This window comes from Syngnathus floridae, chromosome 13 (assembly GCF_059516105.1).
Source record: "Syngnathus floridae isolate MCC-2025c chromosome 13, RoL_Sflo_1.0, whole genome shotgun sequence".
NCBI lineage: Eukaryota > Metazoa > Chordata > Actinopteri > Syngnathiformes > Syngnathidae > Syngnathus > Syngnathus floridae.
This window is the reverse complement of record NC_142425.1, coordinates 6,910,683-6,933,069: the sequence shown is the minus strand read 5'-3', so window position 1 is coordinate 6,933,069 and position 22,387 is coordinate 6,910,683. Positions and strand designations below refer to the sequence as shown.

At 38.1% G+C, this 22,387-nt stretch overlaps 1 protein-coding gene and 1 long non-coding RNA gene across 2 annotated transcripts; both read left to right on the top strand.

Annotated features, from left to right (window-relative positions):
* The first annotated feature begins 306 nt into the window (after positions 1 to 306).
* On the top strand, positions 307 to 5,734 carry ptger3 (prostaglandin E receptor 3 (subtype EP3)). The gene is made up of 2 exons (XM_088395191.1): positions 307 to 1,247; positions 3,079 to 5,734. The coding sequence occupies exons 1-2, from the start codon at positions 393 to 395 to the stop codon at positions 3,409 to 3,411; spliced, it is 1,188 nt and encodes a 395-aa protein (XP_088251317.1). The 5' UTR covers positions 307 to 392; the 3' UTR covers positions 3,412 to 5,734.
* Positions 5,735 to 8,112: 2,378 nt separating this feature from the next.
* Positions 8,113 to 18,084, top strand: LOC148388355 (uncharacterized). The gene is made up of 4 exons (XR_015862321.1): positions 8,113 to 8,316; positions 9,199 to 9,327; positions 9,429 to 9,552; positions 17,279 to 18,084. It is a non-coding gene; the product is annotated as an uncharacterized LOC148388355 (long non-coding RNA).
* Positions 18,085 to 22,387: the final 4,303 nt, after the last annotated feature.

Here is a 22,387-nt window from a genome sequence, read left to right as displayed (position 1 = left end):
ATGATAGATATTCTGTTAAACTTCCTCCCCCTTCCCCATAAATAATCTAAATATCTATTTGAGATCATTGAGCACGTCCCCATTTGGACGATTCCCCCCCAGAAAAATAGCATATTAGTGACGACCATCTGTCTGGGGGCAATCGGGAAGTTTGGAAGTCATGAAACAACAAATTAATCACAAACGTCAGTGAAACTCTTGAGCCAATTTTTTTTTTATTATTCTGGGGAGGCACTAGACCTCCCCGCCGGTCCCGCCTCCGGCGCGTAAAAGGATTGTCGGGCGCTTTTACGCACAGAGCCGCGCAGCTCAGTATTGTGGCGCTCGGAAGGGATGGTGAGCGCACGTACGGCTTGTGTGATTCGCCTTCGCTTCTCTGTGCGTCCGAAAGGATGACTTCGGACAATTGTGACCTTCTGGAGGGCTCGCAAAGCAGAACTGGGGCCATGCTGGCGTTCAATGTCACCAAGTCAGCAGGGGAAGAAAACGCCACCAGGACGGATTCCGACTGTAGTTACGTGTCGGTTGTTTTTCCCATAACCATGATGGCCACGGGCATGGTGGGCAACTCTCTGGCTCTAATCCTGGTCTACATCTCCTATCGGAAAAAGGAGAACAGAAGGAAGAAGTCCTTCTTGCTTTGTATTGGGTCTCTGGCGCTGACGGACCTGTTCGGCCAGCTCCTGACGAGTCCGATTGTGATCTCGGTTTATCGTGCCGACCTCAGATGGGAGCGTATCGACTCATCCGGTAACCTGTGCGCCTTTTTCGGCGTGTGCATGACCACTTTCGGCTTGTGCGCACTGTTCATGGCCAGCGCCATGGCTATCGAGAGGGCAACGGCCATCACCAACCCGCACTGGTACTCCAACCACATGAAGACCAGCGTGACCAAGCAGACTTTGGTGGTCATCTGGTGCCTGGTGTTGCTCTTCGCTCTCCTGCCTGTTGCAGGGGTGGGCAAGTACACACGTCAGTGGCCCGGCACCTGGTGCTTCATCAGCACCGGGGACAGAGAAGTGCCCGGCAACATATTTTTTTCCTTCACTTTTGCCTTACTGGGGATTTTCTCGTTGCTTGTCACTGTGTCCTGCAACGTGGTGACCATCCGGGGCCTGATTATTCGCTGCAAAAACAAATCTGGCACGTCTCAGGCCTCCAAACACTGGGAAAGACTCACCACAGAGACCGTCATTCAACTCATGGGGATTATGTGCGTCCTGCTTGTGTGCTGGTCTCCTCTACTGGTATGTTATCAGTGCTCCTGTTGAAGTATGGTGGATCATGTTGCAAGTATTTCTCAACCCTCAAAGAGCAAAGGCACATGTTGTAAAAACAGCTAAAGATGAATCATTTTCAAATCATAAGGTCTGTAAAATGCAGGTTGCATGGGTGTGCACACTTTTATTGACATTAGGCAGTGTTTCGAGTTAACCAACCACATTCAAAGTCATGGTCAACTATGTTAAGTTTCCTGACATTTTTGCCATCACGTTCTTCAGCCCCAGACTAATTGGTCTGCAGAGCTTCCTCAGCTTCAAAGGGACATTACTTATCAATCAGGAGCAGTGTAAAATGTCCAAGGCAGAAAATATTCAATGGAACACAGTGATGTCAGTCATCTATTGGAGAAATCATGACACAGTGAAGACTAACTAGAAGTGGCTAAAACTGATTAGAGACCAACAGCAACACTAAAGGTGCTGCAGAAATCTCTGGAAAACACTGGCTGTTTGTTATTACTCGACAAGCTCCCATCTTTTTGTGTCTTGGTTATGGAGTGCAACGGGGAGCAGTTAATATTTACACCTAATCATTGTATTCTGACGATTGTGTGCACAATTTACTTTAGGTGCAGTGAGGTATAAACCGTTGCGACATTCTATTATATTGTCATCTGCAAAATTCGACTGACAGATACTAACACGCATGTACACAAACCTGTATGTGTACACACACACACACAGCTGTTAGTCCCTGGGGATGCTTCATCTCCTTCAGCAACACACTAACGAGAGCAGACACCACGGTGTTCTGTTTGATCTCACACTAGCCGGAAAAACGTGTCCATTTATCTGCCTCAAATGAGCAAGCCAAGTGGCAATGATTGCATATGTGCCTTTAAAGGTGCTGAAAATGTTCCTATATTTTTCTAAGCGGACAGGCTGTACTTTTCATTTCTTTCCATTGCCAGGCCTTGAGTAAATGAATGGTGCCCTGCCGCCCCGGTGACCCCTGACGAAACACCCCTGCTATCCATTAAGGTCCTTAGCTGAGATCTGTTTCAGGGGTCTGCTCCATGTGCTATGAGGGCACGCATTGTCAGTCGCATGTAATTGTACGGGCAAGGACGTTATTAAATAACATTGTCATTGTAATCTTGGGATCAAAAGAGGCAGCAAATTTGTAACTAATAGAATTACTGCTACATGCATTTTGTTTGATTACATTTTGGTTATTTGAAAACTGCACATGAATACTGGGAGACTCATTTTTTGTTTTTGGGGTCACTTCCCCCACACTTATTAGAAGGTGAAATGTATGCCCTAGCAGGGGTGTCAAACTCATCGTAGTCATAGTTTCCCTTGAAGGGCCATTATGATTGTCAACATTTTCTATATACAACAAAGTAGTTTTGAAATCAGAGACTAGTAAAAACTGCTCAAATATTTTAAAAACACAAATTGCAAGCAATGTCTCTATTTTTTTTAAAGTGAAGACAATTTGTAATTTTAGTAATGACACAAAGTTGGTGCAAAATCTGTCTTCGCCGGCCACATAAAATTACACGGAGGGCCGCATCTGGCCCCCAGGCCTTGAGTTTGAGAGCCTTCTGCCAGTCCAAAAGATAAATTTCTTTCCCTCAATGCATCTGGTAATGTGTTCCGCATGATGAAGGCTCTCTTAATCAGTCATGTTGCATCATTATTAAAATTTGCAAATATGTTTCTGTAGATTTCTGAGTACATCAATGAAGATTAATGAGACAATTCCCGAAGAAGCAGTGCAAGCACAAGACATGAAAGTTACATTTCACCGATTAAATTAATCTTGTACTTAATCTTTCTCTCTCCACAGGTTTTGATGTTGAGGATGATCTCCACCCAGGTGTCCTCTCACGAATGTAATTCCTCAGCAGAGAGCTCCCACCCTTCCTCCGTGCGAGACGTTCAGTTGGACTGTAACTTCTTTCTGACCGCCATCCGCCTGGCCTCGCTCAATCAGATCCTGGACCCGTGGGTTTACCTGCTCCTTAGGGAGATCCTCTTTCGCAAATTCTGCTTGGTAGCCAATGCCGTCTCCAACTGCTCCATTGAGGATCACAAGGAGACCCAAACAGCTCTGGATGCACTTAATAAGAAGAATCAAGAAAGCTTTGAAAAGCCCCAAAGTAACAAAGGAGACTTTTGAATGAGGAAGATTTTCCCATTATATAAGACATTGAATGGAAATTAATAAAATGAAGATTCGGCATGTGGAAGCATATTTTTCTTTGTAAAAGTCAACTGACCATCATCTGAATATATCCCACGGCCTACCAAGAAGTCTTTTTGTTACTTTTCAGTCATATAATCCCCAAGTAGTGACTCTAACTTGAAGTGACGCATATTTCATTTGACATCACATTTTTCCAGTAAGATATAAACTGTTTACAATACAGGAATGTAACTATTTTTGATGAAAAACAGAAAGAAAAATGGAATGTAAGAATATTTATTAATGATGAATGTAGTGGTAAATACTTTTTGGGCCAAGAGCTTACAATACTACCTATTGGGTATCACTGAATGCAAATTGTAAAACAACACACCAACACTGGCGCAGCTAGGATTTGTATTCCTTGGGGAGGGCGGGTGCAAGGGTAACTCAGAGGGTCCAAAAAGTTACAAGCCCACAAAAATCTGCAGAAAACTGTGATGAACATTCACCATACATTCTATGGAAATGTGGTGAGAAAAAACCCCAAAACGGAAATATAATATCTAACCTGGCACCTGAAGTGCCCTCACCCCAAGCCCCCCTCGTGCTCCGCCAGTGCACACAAATCAACAGATATTTCACAGATTTGGTTTTAAGGCATCAATGCAGTATGTGAAATTGGATTATGTGTTGAGCTGCTTTTTTCCAAGAATTGTGAAGTTTGTTGTTTGTGCCAAACGTGTAACTGTTGCTCCGCATGAGGGAAAGGCAACTGTTGCCATTTTATGTCATATACAGACATATTTCTAATTTGAGTTGACATTTATTTATTATGTATTTATTTATTGTGGTATTTATTGGGAAAACTGCCATTTTCAGCAATGTCATGTAGGAAAATTGTAAACAAACTGTGCCTTCTCAGCGCATTAGCCAGCTGGATGCGTTTTTGCCGGCCTGTCATGTGCATACAATACAAAACAGCAGCTGTATGCTCATCAACCATTGTAAATTTCCCACTTGCATGCTCATCCACCCAAGCAAGAATGTTTCATAGCTTGACATAATCGCCCGATTCAGATGGGACAAACAATAGGATGAGTTAATGCATGAGTGATGAGCTTCACACATGACCTCTTGATCTTTGAACGTGAAGGTGTATCTTAACAAGAAATCACCGCTTGGCGTAATTGATGCCGCACTAATTTGAAGTGCCGCTTTAAATTGAGCGCTCCAAGTCCAAGCACTCGTTCAATTGTCAATAAACACCTCTACAACATTTTTAATTGTCACATTTAACAACCAGACTCAACCAGCTTGCGCGTGATCCTGAGCCATGTTATTTGCATTTTACGCCATCCACCTCCAAGAGTACAACAATAATTGCTGTAAAGCATCTACAGATATAGTAAACAATGTCTTGGTTTTGGATTAAAAATAATTTTGTGATTTTTTTAAATAAGAAAAAAAATAAGAAAACAATTCTGTGTTGTTTCATTGGTTTTTATTATATTTGTTTTGTTAGTTTTTCTTTTTATCTGAAAAACAAAAAAGCATTGATTCTTGCTTGAACGCTCGATTATTCATCAGTGATCTGCCATAAAAAAAACAGTTAGAATACTAATGACACACTTATCATGGCATAAGAGTGACTGAGTAAAAGGATGTTTTCTCCAAATATTTATCCTCAATGAGTTTTCTGACCTTGTTCACAAATCTTGGCTTCAATAAAAGGTAATTAATATTGTTACTCTTCGTTTTCAGCTTTAATTGGCAGATGCGTTTATTTGCGCAAAGTAAAGAACACTTTTGACTGGAAATGAAAAACTGCTAATATCATATTTTTGATATGAGTGTCTGCCTACTGATCACGTTAGAAGAAGCATTTAAGCGACATCGCGCCTTGCATGTTTGTCTTTGAAATAAAAATGGAGCAGTCACTTTTATATTCATACATTCGGCAAAGTTAATGTATTTCTGTGCACATACTATCTGTAAAATATGACATACATGTCTCACAAAATCATCATTTTATCCTACCAAAAGGCAAATAAATAAAAAACATTCACTTTAAATATGTCGTTACTGACCCCTGAGACCCGATTCTCAGATGAGGGCTATTTACACATACATGCTGCAAGGTTGCTGTTCCAATTTTTTTAATGTGCAATGCTTCTATATTGAATATGAGTGTAAAATAGGAATGCTGTAATTATGCAACCTTTGGCCAAGTCTATGCGCATTGTTGATTCATTTGTAGTTGCAATGTGACTTACTTTATGTGGTGCTGTAATGTTGCTAGTCCAAGTCAAGTTTAATAAAGGAGAGAAATTTGTTTAATATTTTTAACAGGTCTTTATTCCTCACTCTTGCCCCATAGTCATAGTATCAATTAGAAAATTCATAATAATAATAATATTGATAATAATAATCATCATCATAAATTTAAAAAATGACGTTCAACACGTTTGTTTAAATCAAAATCAAAAATATGTTTGGGTATAAAATCATCTCTGATTAAAATTAACTGTTGACCAAAGTAATGCTCAAATTTAGGATACAAGTGTGGGTGGAGAATCGAAAAAGTTGGGAACCACTGAACTAAAGTAAGAAGAGGGAAAGGAACAAAATCATTTGACATTAAAAATACTTTCATATAATAATCTTTTTATTATTATTCACATCTTTTATATTTACTTAAATCATGGAATAACAGAAGCTTTCTGAGGTCAGCTCCTTTTAATGGTTTAACCTTTCTTGTGTTGTCTGTTTCTGGAGCAGCTCAGCAGATCAATGTGCTTAAACCCAATGATCTTTTCACATGATGCACTGCAGCCCCCACAATGTCCTCACTGGCTCTTAAACCGAACTTGTTATTGGTGTCATTAGGGTAGAATGAACTAACGTCGTTTGGAAGTGGATCTGACAATGCCTTTTGGCACTTTTATGCCCTTCTGACTCCTTGTTTGAGCATCATTTAATGATGGTGACAAAGACCTTGAATGAATCCAGTGCTGATGGTGTTATTGATGAGTAGAGATAGTGAGTTCCCTTCAGGGTTGTAAAATGTATACGATGTGTTGCACTGGAATAGCAAGCTGGGATCCCAGAGGAGCTTCCAGATGAGCTTGGTGTATGCGTGCAGCCATGTGAAATCCCTGATGTGATTGATCAGCAGTGTGTTGGACAGGGCGTCAGGAAGGCACTGATCCACAGCGAGTGACACTCAAACCTTGCGTCTGAGAAACCATCTCACAGGACGGGATGCGGCGAATAGATAATGGGTGGATAAATGCCACTAAAATGGCACCAACTTTATGGCCCGTGTATAATGAAGCTCTAATTGTATTATGCAGACAGGAAACAATGGCATAGGTTAAAGGAAAAGGTTTTCCGTCTTGTAATCAGACTAATATAATTATTTCTTCCTTGAGCAACACTGAAGTGGAAGCAGAAAATGTGAACACTCTAAAGCAGTGCATGTATCCCATAGGTACCCGTTTTACATCAGCTGTCAAAAGATCTGCTCTAAGTTTTTGGATTTCATGCTTGGTGAGTGGAAAGGCACACCAGATTTGATATCCCGCAATGTTTGCCACTTGACAATTTTCACTTACTGTTAAAACACAATATATTGGTTTGTTCAATTCCACTGGGGAAAAAAAAGCTTTTGATAATAATAATGTGGACAATGCATGAAATCGCACGTCATTTAAAATGTTCATGTTTTCTGCCTGCACTGCATGAAGTTTTTTTTATTACTGAGTCAGGGGCCTGCCTGTGAGCAATAAATTTTAGTGGGCACATTAAAAGCATTATCGTGTCAGTATTTATCACTTCACCTCTCAATAGGCTACCCAAGTATATTACAAGGAAATGTATTGTGTGCAATATTAATCATCATACAGTAAGATTGAAACTATATAAATGTAGGGATAAATTATGAGGCTTTCTGGAGTGAAAGTTATAAAGTGAGATTTTTGGAAAGGACATATAAAAGGTTATAACAAAGTGTTGCAAGTGACCTCATAATTTTGTCTTGGCTTTTTTGTAGTCTGCTATTCTTCTTTACGCTCAATTATAAAAGTGCTTCTTCAAGAGACACTCTCGTGACTTTAAGTCTTGTGACTTTAGATGTAATCAATTTAATGCGGCTTGACAGCATTCCATTAGCATGCTTTGAATGCACATGAAAGCTTTGAAAGGGCAACATTTTGAAAACAATCCGGCAATGGGAGTAGAGAACATTTTAGCTAATGCTGCAAAGACACAACTGCAAAAAAATGTCAGGAAAACCCTTCTTGAACAGCGTTCCCCAACCACTGGGCCGCGGACCGGTACCGGTCCGTGGGTCACTTGGTACAAGGCCGCCAAGCCGCCACAGAAAAATAAATAAATAAATAAATAAATAAATTTAAAAAAAAAAATATATATATATATATATATATATATATATATATATATATATATATATATATTTTTTTTTATAATCGACGATCAATTATTTCAGGTTAAGACGCTCGTCCCGGTAACGTGACATGTTTCCCCCAGCCGAGCCCGCAAAGTTAACAAAAATGAGTAAGAATTTATTTTGAAAAATATTTTAAAAAATTGGCGATTCTCTCCCAATTACATCCGTCGGTGCATCTGTGTCTCTTGACAGGTTAATTCAGGTCAAGACGCTCGTCGAGGTGAGCTAACGAGGCAATGAAGCCTTCAAAACTGCTTCGGCACATGGAGATCAAGCATCCTGCATGAAAAGAAACCTTTGGAATTTTTTGAAAGAAAAAAACGTGAACATCAACAGCACACTTCGGGTGTCAGTCTCCAATTACGCCTAGATGGGACCGGCTTGTTTCTGAGAAACAAGCTCAGTGCTCCGACTAATTCAACGTAATGGTGAGTTTTATTTTTATGTGGTTTATAGGTATTTGTTTTTATGTTAGTCGTATCATTTTATTTCATCGTATATATATATATATATATATATATATATATATATATATTTATATTTAAATGTATTATTTATTTATTTAAATGTATTATTTAACTATATTGTTTATTTATCTAACTGTATATTTTATATATATATATATAATTTATTTATATAAATGTATTATTTATTTATATAAAGGCCGGTCCGCAGAAATATTTCTGACAATTAACCGGTCCGTGGTGCAAAAAAAGATTGGGGATCACTGTTCTAGAACATCTGAAATGTATTAGGGGCAAATCAGAGACACTTTGAATTTTGGCAAGTGTCCAGACTCCCATTTGACACAAGTTTGAATGTGATTGGGTAATTCTAAACACAGCTATGTAAAAGAGTGTGCACACTAAAAAAAAAAAAAAAAAAGAAATCAATTGAATTATACAGGTTATAAGATGCATTTATGGTAGAAAAAGTTTTGGAATTATTTACCTTGGTCTTATTTTTTTTATACGACAAAAACATGCCAGACTTTACATCCACTGTCCATTCGTTTCTACATCATTATTGCCAGTGTAGAAGCTGTGGTTGCAGAGTACAGAAATATTTTCTGTTCAGCAGGGTGGTCACCAGAGAAAAAGCTGTGCAATAAATCCATTAAAATCCAACATATAGTGGCAGTGATGGGATGTTGTTCCACACTATTGGATTACATTGTCTCAGCTACATCACTCAGTGTGATAAAAGATAATGAATCTGAGATGGGGTGATATGTAAAGTTTGTTTACTCACCAACCGTGTTTTATAATAATCTTTCAATTGATTTATGTTTTTTGTTTTATTATTATTAGGACTAGGAGAATAGTTGCGGGTCTTTCCAAGATTCCTGTCAGGCTCTAACCGGCTGTCTGTCACTGGTGCTCACTGTGGTCTAAACACAAACTAATGAAGCCATAAATCCGGAGAGAATCTGTTTAGAGGTCCGAAAAATACATCTGTCTGTATAGAGCTCTCCTCGTGGTGACTTACTCATGTTCATTAATGTTGTGTGTGCTGAGGCTGTACTGTGATGTCTGTACAGGTTGGTTTCATATGACTTGCCCTCCATCTGAAGACATGAAAATATTTATCGGAGATTTGGCATTTGGCCGTATCATGGCTCATGCAGAAACAAAGAAAAAAAGAACAGCGCAAATTGACAAAAGGTAATTTTCTCATGCTCTCATGCTAATGTATAATGATTGAAATATAACTGGACACTGCTCAAGTTGACACATCCAGGTTGCCTAATTGAAAAATAATACCAGGTGATTGGATTCTAATAAAACAAACCACAGATGCATTCTAAAACATATCATTTTGTAAGGCATTGAAAAATAATTATGAATAACAAATCAGCAGTCCAAAGCCAGACCAATGTTGTTTGGCTCACATTGCAAGCCTTCTTCTGGTCACCTTTCTCTCACCTCTATTTAGGTCAGACCTTGGCAAGTTTGCTCATTGTAGTCCTCAATCCCTTCTGTGCAGGCCCTTATTTCCCTTGATAAGTGTTTTTGAAATTATTGACTATATGCAACGTCTTCATCTGGTTTTCACACTGAGTGGAATATATTGGAGTGGTCAGCTCAGCTTCCAAGTTTCCCAAGACTCTTACCATGCACACCTTCTATACTGCAATGCTTTAAAACATATTCTTTCAGAATATAAATTGTAATACAGATTGCCGTGAATCGTTGTACTCTTGGGTATTTATGGCCAATTTAAGGATATGAATATCTTTTCACTGCTCCCTTGTGGTAAGAGTAGTACCCCTTCTCACATTTATCAAAGTAAGGCTCAGAGTTATGATTAAAGCAAACAAAACACATCCCCTCCTTCCCTTTTTTTATTCTCTTGATGTTTCTTCCTCAAAACACCACATTCTTGTTTTAGAGTGCAGTTTAAGAATGGATTTTTTTCTTTCTCCTGGTATGCTTCATTCATGATAGTAAATGAAATTTAAGAAATACCTCTCGGGAAACGTTAGGGAAGGAATTGGAAGTACGTTGCTAAGGTAACAGCAGTGACGCTGACAAATCTTGTGTACCGCTGAGTAAAACTGTGTAAATTGACAATATATAACAATGATGACTAACAAATGATGATGAAGATAAGATAGACATGATGAGTGCCCTTGTAGCCCCCACATTGCTCAAATAAAGCAGCATGTCATCAGTCAAAAGACGGTTGCCATGGTTTAGGTGGTGAATACGACACCAGCCTGTGGTGCACTTGCAAAGCAAGCGCCACGGTGTAAAGTGGATTTGCTGCAGACTAACAAACAGGCTGTCTGTGATAACGAGGGTTATATTGAATTTGATCTAAGTTGCAAAATAAAGCGGGAAGGGAATTGTAATCTTCTAATTGTGCTAAATGAAACAAAGCAGGAAAGTAATGAGTCCATATTTCATCTTTAAACTTCCTTAGACAGTGTGTAAACTTCTAAGTGGTGCTTGATTGATGGAATCATTAGGGTTCATCCTTTGGGATGGTCTATTCATAAGTTCTTTCTTTAACAACGTTTATTTTCAAAGTGATGCTAGGGCTTAACATTCCTCTCAATTGAATAAAGGAAAACAAAGCATCCGCCCACCGGTTTGCCTCGTTTAAATCCACTTATAAATACAACGGCAACACATTATGAAAATGGCTCCCTGTTTGACATAAAGTGGGAAAATAAAACAACATTCCACACTTCCGAGGACAACGTTTGACTTAGCCTCTACTAAATATGGTATTGCTGCAGTGACGTCTATATTCAATCCACTGAATGTTTATTTCCGCTGCTTAAAATTCTTAACGATTTGGTGTCATTCAGTGTGTTTACCATCTTTGTAAATAGCTCAGGGTGAATTTTGCCTCCTTCAGGCTGCTGGGCTCCACTCAAACACCAACAGGCTAAATTCAACCGCTCGCTGTGCATCTATTTAATACAAATCAGGACTGGTTCCGGGAGTGATTTATTTTCAAATTGCAGACTGAGTGCGTAAATGACATGGCTAGTCTTAGTTTTTGGAATGAAACAGCAAATAATGGTGAGAGCACAATTCAGACCTTGTACCAAATGTTAAAAAGAAAATGCCTCGGATCAAATAGATAATCTATTGCTTTCACTTTTTAAATTGTAAATTTGTTTTTCCAATCTCAGTAATGACGGCTTTGTTTGTTATACACATATAGATATAATATCGGATATGTAATCAGTCTCTCTTCCATAATTGACTTTCCCTCCGGGTGTAATGAGTTTTCCAATATTCCGAATAGCACCTTGCAAGCAGAGAACAGCCGCAGCCAATCTTTGTTTCTTTTGTAGGGGAAGGATGTTGAATGAGTATTGAGCTGAGGTGTGGCCAGGGGTGGTGGAAATTTCTGCCAAAACCGAAGAAAACAAAATTCTGGGATAATAAAGCAATGTTTCACATCGTGATCTTAAGTTCTTTTTAAACTCTCAAACTCATTGAGGCAGATTCACCTTATCACCAATTGACAATCAATTCGCAGTCATTAACAGCATTTTTAGTAACAACCGCCCAACCTAGGAATATACCAAAGTGGATTACAAGTAAATTAAAACTTAATGAACTATTACTGGAGCGCCCTGAAGCAAAAAGGTCGAAATGACTGCCATAAATTGAGAGAACAACTAAATACTTGATAATTGCATGAGGTTTCAGCCGAGAGCTGAAATTAGTCACAGATTTTTTTCTTAAATAAACTTTTCATTTACACTGCTTCATGCACTGGTAGCGCAGTGGTAAATGCTGAATGAACCTAACATACATATTTTGAAATGAAGAAGAAACCCGCAATACCTACAGAAAAAACATTCAGGCACAGGAAGAACTCAACCATATTATTTCTGCAATTCTGAAGTCCTTTAGATGAAATTGTGCTCTATACTAATTATCTGACGGTATGAATCTATAATTTAGTATCTGGCATAGTCCTGCTTAAACCAGAAATATTCTCTGTCAAGGAGCTCATTTTGCATTTGTGCATCCATCTTTCCCTAAGCAGCATTATCATACAACAACAACAACTGCGCCTGTGCACACAAACTATCATGAAGAATCCTTTTAATTACAGGTCCAGTCAGTTTATCATAGCCAGTAATGAATTTTATTGGCCTTGGACATGTGCTCAGACTAGACACAAGAGCAGGGCTTCTTAAGCTTTTTAACCTTGGGGCTCATTTCTATTTTTGGGGTTAAATACCTGTCCATGATTTTTTTCATCTACTACTTCTACTGTTCTTTTATGTAAATCTGTAAATCTGTAAATCTTATCGTTAGATAGTGGCAGGAAACTAAAGAGCTTCACCTTGGCAACGGCAACTGTTTATTTGAATTTAATTGGTAAAATACTCTGCCCTGCGACCTTCATGGCCCACAGATGCAAAATTGTAATTATTTTGCATCCCACTTGCTGGCACCATGATTATCTACTGGTCTAGATTGCCCATAGCAGAAATATTAAAGTATGTTAAGAAGACAGCGTCATAAATGTACAGTAGCCCCACACTGTCAAGTAAATTATTATTGAATGGAAGAATAACATAAATAACATGAATAGAAAATAATGTGCCATATGAACTCATGGATCTAAAGGTCTGTTTCTCGTTAGCTAACATTTGACTAACTTAAGTGTAAATTTGCATGGCAATCATCCTGTTAAAGCAATATGGAGAACCGAAGACAATAATAATAGTAAAAGATTAGGGTCAAGGCTCAGGTGAGGGCTCAGTCCACTTAGCTGTCAACACATTTACCAATCATAATCAGATTTTATACCTGCAGTCAATTCATAATTTACACTTCACCGCCTGCGTTTACAAAAAGATAAACAAAAACAGACACAATAATACTATGATCACTGCTGTTCTCACAATCTGTTCCCAATATTGAAACTAGAAGATGTTTTTTTTTATATATTGTTGGAAATTGTACACAACAAGGATTTTAATGTAATGCCCTTCTTTGTTCAACCCTATTGTGCAAAATATATCATGACAAGATTTAAAGCTTATTCTCAGTCTGGCAGTAAGGTGTACTCATTTGCTTGGCAAGACGGTAGAATAGCTCCCAGCTGTATTCTTCAGCAAAATGTCCTGCCTGCTGTTACACAACAAAGGGCAAAAGAAAATGAAATGCTGACTCATTTTTTAAGAGGAGAAACTAAAGTGGTTTTCATCCATATTTTTGATTTTTAACCATTCCTGCTGACTGCTGGCCACTGCTGTTGCTGTTCTCCAATACAAGTCATTTTGCCATGCACAAATGAGTCAGCAGATTTGGATTAAATACAAATAAAATACAATTTCACCATGTGAATAGAACTCAGGGAAAAAATCCATCAACTGTATTTCAAGCTCAATAAAATCAATCAGCCAATCAATCAGTCAGTCAATTATTAAAACTAAGTTTTTACATTCATTAGTATCTAGAAAAGTTAAATTGACAAAATGTTTACCTTCATTTCAAAAATGTCATTGTTTCAAAAGTACTGATGTCAGAAAGTATAAAGATGATGTGTTTTTATGTTTCAAATTCAATTGTAGAATTGTAAAAAAGCTTGTACAAGATGTTCTTAAATAAAACATTTCTTCTGTTGTACTAAATGAAATGGCCCCCTCTGTTTGATAAAATATATGGTAAAGATTTAGTAAAAGACTTGAATGGAATATTAATAATCTGTCAAGAATGACAAATTCTCATTGCTTCTTTGTGGACTAAAAGCTTGATAGATTGCTTAGGTTATTAAATAATAAAGACCACATAAGAACATGACGTACACAAATAATTTCATTAAGTAAACTCAATGTAATGCGATACATGAGGTGTATTCCAAATTCAGCCTCTAATAACACAAAGTTTTGATTGCAACAAGTGTTGAGCTCAACCAGTGATTCTCAACATATATATATTAGATACAGTAATGTTAAAATCAATCAGCGACAGACATACCAGATGAAAAAATGAAGAGCTGTCAGTTCCAGCTGCTGAAATGTGTTGCGTAATCTTATGGAACTGAAGTAATGCATTCGGAAATTGGACTCTGTTTGATGGCACAATATAAGTTAAATTGTGTTTTATTTCTCCTCAGTGGAGAATAAAAACAGCAGAATAGAGCAACGGTCTCTGCCAAATGTGATAAGACATTCTAAAAGGTGTTTCAATTTCAGTTGTTAAGGCTCAGCAAAACTTCAAAAGATGAATGCATGAGTTTTATCCTATATGTACTTATATTTAATTTTATCCTACAATTTTATATTTATTCATTGAGCCAGTCCATTGATAAAATAGATCGAGTGTCTCATTATAATATAAAAGGAATAAAAGACCACATGGCTGTGCCTCTCAGAGGTGCATGTCGGAGGAAACTAATGAGTCAAAGTGATTTAATGGAATGCAACTTAGAATGTTGGAAGCTTATTATTAGGTGATTGTGTGCACTTCATTGAGTGCGCCACTGACTTATCAAAATGTCAGGGAGGAAATGAAGCATAAAGATGCTTGGGCTGCGTTTGCTAGCCTATGCTATAGGGCTGTATTTTTATTTTTTTAATTTGTGCAAGAGTCGCAAAAGACGAGAATAAATAATACAATACGCTGCGATACGATATGATGCGATGCGATACGATATGATACAATGCAATACGATACAATATGATACAATACACCTTTATTTATACAGTTTTTGCCCAAGTGGTCATAGGTCAAAGGTATCAAATTCAAGGCCCAGGTGCCAGATACGGCCTGCCAAATCATGTTATGTGGACCACAAAAACAAATTGTGCATTGACTTCATGTGTCAATACTAAAATTACAAATTGGTTTCACTTTTAAAAAATAGATAATCGCTTGAATTTTTTTATTAACATTCCTCTTATTAAAATATTTAAACAATTTTGACTGATTTCAAAACTAATTATTCATCAGTTTGTTGTGTAACCTAGATGAAACTATGAGGACAATGTGACTCGTGACAAAAATAAGTTTGACACCCCTGGCTTAGGTGTACAGTACACTTTTTACAGAAGTCTGGCTGGGATAGTGTTAAGTTGGAGAGCAATCAGCTATGAGCAGCAACTCAGCAGGTAAATTGTTGACCTGTTAAGCCCAGTCAAGAAGGAAAAGGCCAAAAGGCACCATATCTTGGCAGGATCATACTGCTTCAAAACAGGTGGCACTCTCCCACTGTGGCACTTTGCTGCACAATCAGAGTGACTGGAAGCCATTAGCTGAATGTGTCTCATCAAAGGATGAGAATGCATTTTCGGTCTGTGAGGATGAATATGGCCCAGCGCCATCTCATCTTACACAGTATCCTTGGTGGAAGTGTGCCTTCTTAAATCCATCTGAATGTGCCATAACTGTCTGTGACGAGTTTGGAAATTTTGTGAGTAGAATAAAGATGACAACCTAATGTCTGACCCAAGGGAAAGGGTCTGTGCTCTGATTGCATCTTGCCTGCAAATTTAATTGGATGATTGCCAAAGGTCGTTAAACATTTTATACCGCATTTTTCAACTTGTCTGTTGATATCAGTTTTTCTTTTTTTTTCTAATTCACTTTTATATTACTCTATTGTTATCAATGGCTGCTGTTCAAGTCATAATTGTGACTGTTTTTTTCTCTCCTGACATCAGACTGAAGCAACTATGAAATTTGTAAAGCAAAATCTAATATTCTCTCATGAACCTGTGTACAATGGCAAAGAATACTGTGAAGGAACAGTCTGCCTCAATTGAATTTTACAAGCCTAATCTGATATTTGTGAGGGTGCAAACAGGAAGTGACAGGCTGCAGAAAATTGCTGTAGAACTCAGTGTTGGCAAGTCAACACTGATGTTCATACATGAGCTCTTAGCTCAGTTTAGAATGTGTAATCTTCTATTATGTCTCTACCTCTGGGAGTAGCAGAGATTATTATTACTATGGTTATAATAATGAATGTGATGGGTATAGTTGCATTCTTATAGTTGCAAAACATTCTGAGGGGTTGAGGAGCTTTGCAATATTTATATATAAACTGAAAATTGACAACTCGTCCACCAAATTTATGCAGAAAATCTTGCAAAAATTCTTTTTATCCAGTGTTCTTGCTGCTAGAACAGCCAGATAACATTTACACAATTTGGCCAAAAGGGAAAACAGTGGGATCTGCATGGGTGGATTTTGCAGTGGTTACAAATACTAATTACCGATGTCTTCATGTGAGATGGAATTATTTTCTGCTCTCCACTTTGACAGTTTGGGGATTTTTTTAAAATCCTCCTGAAGCCTCATAGTATTTCCCACCCATTTAATGGTGGTTCTCTCTTCCTTCCTGCTTACCAAAACCGCATATTGGGAATGTGAGAAGATAACTTAAATCAATTAAAGAAACAGGCTAATTTCATTCAGCCCACTCATCTGGCTCTGTCTCCTCCTCGAGCCAAAAACGTGAATAGAGACATATTGTGACCATGTAGACGTCTAGAACAGGCCCAGATAACACACACACACACACACACACACACACACACACACACACACACACACACACACACACACACACACACACACACACACACACACACACACACACACACACACACACACACACACAAATAAATAAATCAACTTAAAAGAAACATCAGTTTGGTTTGCCAAAAGATAAAAAAGAGCAACTTTTGATAAATAGCAAGCAAATGTTTGAAGGTCAGTAGTAAGGTGTGACTCATCCTATTTTTTTGTTGTGCTTATGAATTTCATAGAGTTTTCCTCTAGATGACGCAAACAAATGTCAAATGTCTGCATCTCAGTCATGGGAGAAAATTTGATCTCTCCTTACTGATGGCTCACTAAAGTCATCAAACGAGTTCACAACCTTGTCTGTGTGTGTTTATAGATCCCACCCTTTCTCTGGGAGTCCAAAGAAAAGAACGACCCAATTGACAAGTTGGTGTCTAATGGCTTGGCAGAACCAAGAGTCATGAACTGTAATAAGACAGGCTCTGGTTCAGCTTCAATCCTGGGTGACCTGTCACTTTGGCTAATCTAGCTGAGCTGAGGTTTCTATGGAAATCCTCCAGATATTTATCTGCTCTGCAAAACAGGTTCCAGTAACTCAGTAGGTTTTTTCTTCTTCCCAGGAGCACTCTAAATGCATCATTGTTTGTGCACAAGGATCTTTATTTTAACTGATCTCACAATAAGATATCACAATGAGTGTGCACATACCTACTTAATGCATTAAAATCAGCATAATTGTTGGAATACCTCACCCACGGCCTTCCTAATTTGGCTGCTAATGGACAATGTCTGCACGTTGTTGGGTTTGAGCGTCACATAGCAACACTCTTTACCTTGACGACGCTCGTATTGACCTTCAAGAAGCTAATCACAATGCAGCCTGCCAAAGAACAAGAGGGACACGTGGCAATTTTTCAAATTGAGTTTTAATGGACAAGTGGCTGCAGTAAATCAATAAAGGCCCGAACCAAAAACTATGCACTCAAGTTGCAATAAAACTGCTTTGGCACATCAAAGTTGACCGCAGTGCTGATCCAAGCGCTAGCTTTTCCATTAAACAGCGTTATTGAGTCACAGGATTCCGTAAATCATAAACCAATTATACTAAGAAGTGAGCAGGCCATTGGCTTCTACCATTAGCAAACGACCACTGCAATATTCTCATCACATCTCAGTGTGTCATTGTAGCCACACCACAAAATCAATAACAAGCGCATGGAAGTACTGTATTTAACGGAGCAAATAAATAAATAACCTACTGTATAATTAAACCTCATACACTGCATTTTTTTTGTTGCATTTTTTGCTGTTGTTGACAAAAGGAAAGGTTTCATATTCTTCCGATGACTCTCCCGCAAGTACTCAAAGTGTCTTTTCCTGCCTCGTTACATATCCATAGTAGGTCTTCCTGGCATCAGCGCCTTACAGTATCTGAATAAAAGGTCTCATGCTTCTGACCTGAGGCTGAACTGAATTCCAATGAGCCAATACTACAACAAATGGACGCTAATTGCTTGAGTTTGCTCATGCCTTTCGAGACAGAATGGAAAAGGGGAATGCATGATTTGATTTCTTCTATGGATTGGACTTCTATGGATTGGATCCTCTCAAATGGCTTGTGATTGTGCTCAGGGACACTAAATTATTGGGGATCTATTGTAGGCATTATATTTGATTTCAGTATTACTTATTCAGAAATCATATGGCATAATCATTTTGCTTTAATGTGCAAAAAATATCAATATAATCTTTTGGGAGCTTAAGATCAGGGGATGCTTTGAGAATAATTGTCAATTTCTTGTCTATGTGAAGCCCTTTGAGACTGCTTGTGATTTAGGGCTATACAAATAAACTTGACTTGACTTGACTTTTGCTTTAGTTTTATCTATGGAAATGTGATATTCTAGAATGTCATAATTTGGACGGATGAAAAGGTCAAAGTATTAAAATAAAATAACAGGCATTCTATTTTATTTCAGTATGATTTATTCAGAAATCATATGGCATAATCATTATGCTTTAATGTGCAAAAAATATCAATATAGTCTTTTGCTTTAGTTTTATCTATGGAAATGTAATATTCTAGAATGTCATAATTTGGACAGAAGAAAAAGTCAAAGTATTAAAAATAAAATAACATTTTAAAATAAAAATCCGAAATCAATCGTTTTATTTCTAATCCATTGTGATGTTTAAATGAGAAATCCTAGAAACTCACTGTCATTGTCCAGATACTTTAGAAGTGTATTGTTGCGGTCTACTTTGGTGTTTAAATTACCCAGGGTGTAGATTCTTGGCTTGTATGTTTAGTGAGCACTAACTGCACATTAGCAGTCAAGCCCTGATGGATCATAATAAATGGTGACTGTAAGCAGTGTAAATGTTGTGGTGATTAGTGCCCTTTCCCAAACGTTACCTGCCTGCTGGACAGATGGACCAGCTGCACCACTGAGGAGCTCATGCTTCTGTTTAAACAAATTAGCTCAGAGCAGAAACTTGAATATTTAACCGCCGTTACCGAACTTCACGACAGATGGTTAAAATAAGCCAAGGAAGGGCATCAGGAAAACACACTGTTTTTGTTTCCCAGTATTATTCCATTCTGTCCAATATAAGCGCATAAGAGTGCATGAACTGATACGGACGATCATTTTTTATTTTACTTTTTAATGATATAATTTGAAAAACAATGGTGGTTTCAGGCCATTTTATATCAAATATACATCACAACTGATTAAGAAACATTAAGAAGTATAATGTCATTTTATAATGTTGTCTTTCCAACTGGTGTATGTTAACCTTGGTGTATGTTAAATTATTATGTAATGAGAACATATAGTAATCCGACTGAAGAGCTGTTGACTATATTGTGCACACCAAGATATTCCATCAAAGAGATGCGTGGATATTCTGAATCGTGACGTTCTTATTGCCTGAATCTGACACCATGTGTTTCTGTAGGAGGAACTTCAGAATAATCATCTTCCAACCTGCCTTTGGTGGATTCTTATTCCGTGCACATCAAATGTTACTCGACCAGCAGCAACAGCGGTGTGGGCTGCTGCGCTCCCGTCTGTATAAGTGAAACCTTATTATTGGTCCATTTTAGCACAGCGCAGTGCTGTGCATCGCGGCAAGGAGGAGCGTGAAATTATTGAGAGCTGAACAGACATGCAGTGTCATCGAGGGCTGATGGGCTTTTTCAGGGGTGAAAATTGGTTCCATGAAGACAAATATCGTACTTGTTCATTTTCAGATCGATTGTAGAAGCAAAAGAAACATTATTTGTTTTGCCTTGGAGCCAAACACAAACGTTCAGGAGCTGCTTATTCGTGCACACCCAATGATTCCCTCCACAAGAATGCATGTTTTCAATCCAGCCATCTTCTATACTACTGTATTTTTGGAGTATAAATTGCAGTTTTTTTCATTGTTTGGCCGGGTGTGCGACTTATACTCAGGAGCGACTTGTGTGAAATTATTAATACATTATATTATCTCACACTAAACGATAGAAGGGCGCTCTAGGCCTGTGGAATAATTGGAACTGCAGCTAGATGAGTCTGACGTAAGCCATGTAGAAGACGAAGCGCCTCATCTTCTACTTAGTTAGAGTTGTTTAAAGGTGACACCGAGGATAATAATTCATTGGATTTAGTGATTTGGAGTGTAGTTGTAGTTTTGCATGTCTTCACTTAGAAATGGGTGATTTAAAGCTGGCTAGCGTGATCACAGATCACCACTGTGAAGTAGGCATATGGAGACTGGCTCCCAACCCGATCATTCGTGTCCATATGTCGTTCTGTCGGCCTGTGTCTTAATCAAATTTACCAAAATCAAGTTACACCACTTGCGCCACAAATTTGACCGTCTCCGAGTTGGTCTAATGTCCAGCCTACCTACTGTCACAAAATAGGAGCACCAGTGGCATGTAAAACAAAACACCCTTGGTCCGCCGGGAGTTAAAAAAAAAATGTTTTTTTTCTGTGGGAAAATAATTTGAAACACAAAGTGGTATAGCTTGTCCAACAATACTAAAGTTTTCTAGATTAGTTTTTTGTGACAAGCATACTTCAGAAAGTTAGGAATGCAATTTGGATGAGATTTTGTGTGTGTCTGGCTTGGTTATGAGCCGAGCCCAAATGGGTGAACATTCTGGTTTTGATCCAGATGCAGAATTCTGCTTTTTATCCCGAGGATTTGTGAGAAGTCTGTGTTCTACTGGGTTCCATTCAAATGTTATCACTGCAACCTTATTGGGTTTTGTCTTATGAGAACATGTTAGATTGAAGCTAATCACAAAGCTTGAAATGAACACAAGAATGCGATAAATGGGCATCTACACTGTTGTGGAATATGTATTGACATTTCAGTGAGTCAATCAGACCTTAGATGCACTGTCCAGCAGAATATGCAGTGCTCCGACTAATAATAAGGAGTAAATTATCGCTGTCAGATGGTGTCATGAATGCAAATCCAGCAATAATGAAGTGTGACTTTAATATTTGTTAAGTGGCTCTGCTACATCATCCTTCCCCATGCGGGAAAAGCGCTTTGTGTATTCAGATTGTTGGGAGTCAACAGGTTAATGTGTAGAATGCATCCCATCAAGCATTTCTCACTCGAATGGTCATGCTTATAGCAGTATGATCGCACACTTTAAACAGCAAGTCTTTCATGATACGATGAATTGCATTCTTTATCTAAATACTAATAGGCCACTGATCAAAATAAACAGGAGAATTTAGGTGTTATATATCACGTGTGACGATTTAAGGCTCTGTGTATTTATTAAGTTGCAAATCAACCTATCGCTAATCAATCTTGCCTCCACCGATCCAGTTTCAGAGCTTGAATTTACATAATCAATTATGGCGGGTCCATTTCTTATCTTGAATCGTGACATCATGAGCTTACCAACACAGGGGACTATAAAAACAATTTGAGACTTTGCCAAACAATTTCTAAAACATAAGAAAAAAAAAGTCCTTTTAGCAATCTAACAAAGTTTTAGCAAATAACCTTTTGTGTGGATACGGATTCTAAAACATTTCACCTTGGTGTAGGCTCTTTGGTGAGTGCAGCTCCTCTTGTTGGTTGCTTTTGATTGGTTTCAAAAGATTGCCTTGGAGTATGTTGAAATCGGTGAAGCCTCTAAGAAAATATATTCATTTTAGTGCTTTGATGTCACTATACTACTGAGTGCCAATTTATGACTGCAAACATATTTTCTGTTTTGGTGAAAATTGTATTACCTAACTTGCTCCAGAAGTACAAGTATTCTGTTTCATGCTGTCAGAAGAAGGCTGCATCACATTTTTTTATCAAAGTGCCATAGCATTCTTGTTCAAACAGTGAGATTTGGCTAAAAATAGAAAAACACACATCAGTGGGTATGCACTATGTAAATCCATAGTTTGACATATTAGCTGGTGAAAATGTGCGTGTAGCAAGTTTGTTTTATGTGATTGATCATGTTTTGCTT